The 4,635-nt window shown below is 40.3% G+C and overlaps 1 protein-coding gene across 1 annotated transcript; it reads left to right on the plus strand.

Annotated features, from left to right (window-relative positions):
* Positions 1-377: 377 nt before the first annotated feature.
* Positions 378-2,740, plus strand: LOC135226795 (uncharacterized). The gene is made up of 2 exons (XM_064266489.1): positions 378-1,554; positions 1,855-2,740. The coding sequence occupies exons 1-2, from the start codon at positions 1,105-1,107 to the stop codon at positions 2,536-2,538; spliced, it is 1,134 nt and encodes a 377-aa protein (XP_064122559.1). The 5' UTR covers positions 378-1,104; the 3' UTR covers positions 2,539-2,740.
* The last annotated feature ends 1,895 nt before the right edge of the window (positions 2,741-4,635 follow it).

The raw sequence follows: 4,635 nt of genomic DNA on the forward strand, positions 1-4,635 counted from the left end.
TAGAGTACATTAATTACTGTTTTTAAATAGCCAGTATTAATTTTGTAAGTAATATCAAAATTAATATCTAGTGTTAAGAAAAAAAAGTTTTAAAGTCTAGTTAATAATAAAAAATAAGATCCAGTAATTTGTAAATATTGTAGGTGTACATTTTGTAATATTTTGTAATACCTTACTTATGTAAATGACATATAATATTTTTCTAATAAAAGTTAAAAAAAAAAAAAAAAATTTTGTCAAATTTTCTTGTGAAGACAATATACCCATTTGAGCCTCCAACTGGTCTTTGAGACGAAATCTCATAAGGTTTTCTTTTACCACATGTATGACAGTTAACACACACAATAGTAGGGCCACGAAAGTTCTATTGGCGAGGATTTCGAAATGAACGTTAACAGAACGTTCTAGAACTATGTCAACAAAACCAAAACGTTGCTTGAATATTGCAGGAAGTACGCAATTAACAATAATATAAAAAAAGAACGTTTAAGGTTGTCTGACTTAAATACGAGTTAGACTTATTCTTAGGGAATAAGCCCTTGCTGTATCTAGAAAAGGTTTGGGAAAACCTGACGTTGCTGTGAGAGATCTGTTTCAATAAATTCTTTAGAAGTCGGGCCACTCTAAGTAAGAATATGGAGATCATGACACTGAAACCACAGGATAAAATTGGAGAGGATTCGTTCACTAAGAAGTTTCCTAGAGCAGAAAGGAAACGTTTAATGATACGGAGAAATAGTCACTTGAAAACATTATTCATACGTTTCAACCATATTTTTCTGACACTATTATGTGACGTCACTTTCCCCGTGGAATGACACAACTTGGGAGCGTCAAGGAGTTAGTACGTTTTGAAAAGCTTTTGGGGGTATTTAAGAGCTAACACATCGACTGCCAAATCAGCGGAGCTCATTGCTCTCTGAGTGAAGTGTACTATACCCAATTTCTGGTGGTTGATAAAGTATTGTGTTTCGAAGAGTGAAAAAAACCGCTTGATCAAGTTATAGTGAACAGAATCGTCTTTACACAGCCTGATCAAGATATAGTGAATAATTTCGTCTTCAGAAACAGCCCCATTCGGGTTCTTCAGGCAAAATATTCAGAATGGCTCTTAACAACTTTAGGCATCCCTTTGAAGATAATGAGTTATTTTCTTCTGAAGAAGAGCTGGGAGAGCCCATGGTTCCTGAACATCCACAGGGCAGCGATCGTTATGAATTTCAGCAGAGTGGAGCAACAGTTGAGAGAGAAGACATGGAGTCGGCGTTTGAAGGTTTGTCTTTCGAAGACATCCAGAGGGAAACACGACTGAACATTGACACCACCTTTATAAATTCTGCAATATTGGATTCATTTGCAAACGTCCAGGACATCAGGCAGGATGAGGATTCTTTGCAAGTTCAGTGTCATAACGCTGGCCAGTTACCCATGCTAGAGACCCCTTTGAAAGCTACAGGACACAACACAAGCCAGTTGGAAAGTGATGGAGGTTATCCAGTATTCATGACCTCTCAGATGTCACAGTCACCAGCTTTTCACAGTAATGAGAGTTCGGTAAGTCTCTTTCAGTTTGCCTCGATTACATGTAATGTCTTAAGAAAATCTTAAAGTCAATTCAGCTTGTGAGAATTTCTCGCAGAATGTAATTCAAGTATGCTACTTCACATAAGTTTTGAACTTGAACCGGTAAAACTTTATAAGAAAAATAAAAGTTATTTCATTTTTTAAAAATTCGTAATATCAAGGTCTGCTATACAGATATATCTACGGGGGGTCACATATAGGCGAATTTTCGTGAACCTGTCAGCCAAAAATGGATTTTGTGCGGGGCATGACACATTTATTTCTTTCTAGATCGGAGAGGATACTTTCTACCAAAACTCGACCAATTTGGACCAAAACAGCAATGACTATCCACTGGCACCTTCTCCCTATTTCTCTACGCAATTTAAGGAGGGTCAGAGTTTAACTTTGGCATCGTCGTGGCACTCCGAGGGAACTACTGACAACGCCTCTTTTGCCCCTGTTGACCCTTCTGCGAGAGCAAGCACCTCTTCGGGTATGGAAGCGACAGTCATTTACCACTCGTATCCTTCCCCCTATTCTGGAAACAGCAGCGTATCACCTACAGGAGAAATTTTAGCAAATACTGCTGGGGTTGTTCCCTTTGGAGGCGGCTTCTTCGTCGAAGGTCTGGTGGCGCAGAAGACCCAAAGCATACCTGAGCGACCCCTTGGGAAGCACAGGCGCCCTCGGAGGTGTGACCTTGAAGGAGAGGAGAAGAAACAGCACGAAAAGAAACTGGCGAAAGAGAGGGCCAAGGCACACGCCGAGCGAGAGAAAATGAGAGACAGGAAGGCCAATGCAGACTTGGAGTTTGAGGAGGAAAGAAAGAGAAAACTGACTCAATTAGAGGAGTCTTTGAGCAGGATGAGGATGAATTGTCTGCACATCTGCGATCAGTACTCAATATCTGTGCCAAAAGCTTCGGGTGTCACTCTTTATTCAGAAGAGTTTGTAAACAATGAATACGTTTAGAGATTATGTTAACTTAATTTACATATAGAAGTACACGTTGTCTATCAAACCCAGTTCATCACTAGAACTTTTTCCTATATATCTACCAAAGCAAACTTTTATGTTAAGTATGTAGGCCAGTGAATAAAAAAAGTGCCAACAGTATTTATTTATATCTGTACATTTATGAAATAAAATAATGTATTTCAAAGTTTATTCATATTGAATAGTATGTTTTTCAATAAATGACGTTAGTCTCACCCAAGTCGTTTTCATAAGAATCCTTCCAACCAATGGCCTTCCAACTTATATATTCCCTTCCCACGCCCCCAGTAAACATGGCAGACCTCGCTAACGAAACTTCCTGTACTGCAAGTACGAACTCTCCTTCGCCCAGCAATATTTGACCATCAAATAATTTTAGGGGAAGGCTCAAACATGACAGATGGCTCCCACTGTCATTCTCGCGCGTCAGCTGATTACTCAGATATCCGAAATCGTATGTACTACTGCAGCACGAGCAGCAACGTGCATACTGAAAGTCTTTCTCGTACAGAAATCGTAATTGAAATCTTAAAAATCTTGCAACTCCAGGGCACGTTGAAATAATGGCACATAGCCTGTAAATTACTTTGTTTGCTGAATAACCACTGGTTGCATGCATCGTTAAAACACCATACAAACAAACAAACAAACAATTGAAAAATACTTATAGTAGCACGAATCTTGAAATGGAAGAAAATTCACCGCTGAGTATTGTTAACACCATATCCCCTCTAACGTTTTCGAGGTATGTTTCCGCTCAAGTGTTCATGAGGTATGATGTTTAAGAAATTCAGGCGTTCTGGCGTAGCACTGGCGGACAGTGAGCCCTTGAGGCGGTGAAAAGGGGCGGGGTTAGCGGAATACTGATTCATCTCAGTGATGAGGCCTGGACGATCGCCTCACCTTGATGACGTAGGTAAACTTCTTAGGTTCAGTGGCCAGGCCTCTTCTACAGGTGGCTGTGGAAAAGAGGGTGTTGGTGTGGTTGGACAGCAATATAGTATGATCCAGAAAATAGAGGAGATGAAGCCCAAGGATCTAAAGGCAGAACTGGTAGGAAACTTCGCAGTTTTGCTAATTAGTGATAGTTAGAGAGGGTGGACAGCAAGGTAGAAGTGCGCGGGGATGGAATGGAGGTAAAGAAAGAAATACTGAAATGTGGGGTGCAGGTAGGAGCTGAAGGGACGCTGCGAGCATCCTTGAGTAATATGCCCAATGGTATCTGGTCACCTCTGTCTACAGAGAAAGTGGTTCTTGCTATGTCACTGAGAAATCGAAAAGTTTATTCTCAACACATTACACTATGGTGTGATTGGATGAAAAGGCAGCCATGAGACTACAGAATGTATATGTGTGCATTTGTGTATGCATAAAATATATATGCAAATATGTGTATACGTATATACATGAACATACTTACATGCGTATATATTCTTCATGTAATGGAACGTGCCTCACATAAATAAAGTCCTGACTCACCATGGGACTGAACCCCAGTCTTTCGAGTGAGAGTCCAGGGCATAGCAATTCGAACACAAAGGTCATACAAATTTTACCAAATTAACATTTCATTGGACTTAGCCCAATCACTTTGAGATATGATGGAAATGAACACAAGGGAATGTTTTTCACAGGAATAAATTTGCGACTCGCCATGAGACCGAATTCCAGTCATTTGAGTAACCTTTGCGTCTGAATTGCTAATGCCTTGGACTCTCACTTGAAAGATCGAGGTTCAATGAAAGGGTTGAATTGAGTGACCTTTGCGTCTGAATTGCTAATGCCTGGACTCTCATTTGAAAGATCGAGGTTTGGTGAAAGGGTTGAATTGAGTGACCTTTGCATCTGAATTGCTAATGCCCTGGACTCTCACTTGAAAGATCGAGGTTTGGTGAGAGGGGTAAGTTGAATTGAGTGACCTTTGCGTCTGAATTGCTAATGCCCTGGACTCTCACTTGAAAGATCGAGGTTCGGTGAAAGGGGTAAGTCGAATTGAGTGACCTTTGCGTCTGAATTGCTAGTGCCCTGGAACTCTCACTTGAAAGATTGAGGTTTGGGTAAGTTGAATTGAGT

The sequence above is a fragment of the Macrobrachium nipponense genome, chromosome 15 (assembly GCF_015104395.2).
Source record: "Macrobrachium nipponense isolate FS-2020 chromosome 15, ASM1510439v2, whole genome shotgun sequence".
In the NCBI taxonomy this organism is placed as follows: Eukaryota; Metazoa; Arthropoda; class Malacostraca; order Decapoda; family Palaemonidae; genus Macrobrachium; species Macrobrachium nipponense.

What these genes read in the sequence shown, in the direction of transcription:
- LOC135226795 (XM_064266489.1), top strand. Translation starts at nt 1,105, where the DNA reads ATGGCTCTTAACAACTTTAGGCATCCCTTTGAAGATAATGAGTTATTT. An exon ending in TTCACAGTAATGAGAGTTCG is followed by an intron (nt 1,555 to 1,854) that starts GTAAGTCTCTTT and finishes ATTTCTTTCTAG; the next exon opens with ATCGGAGAGGATACTTTCTA.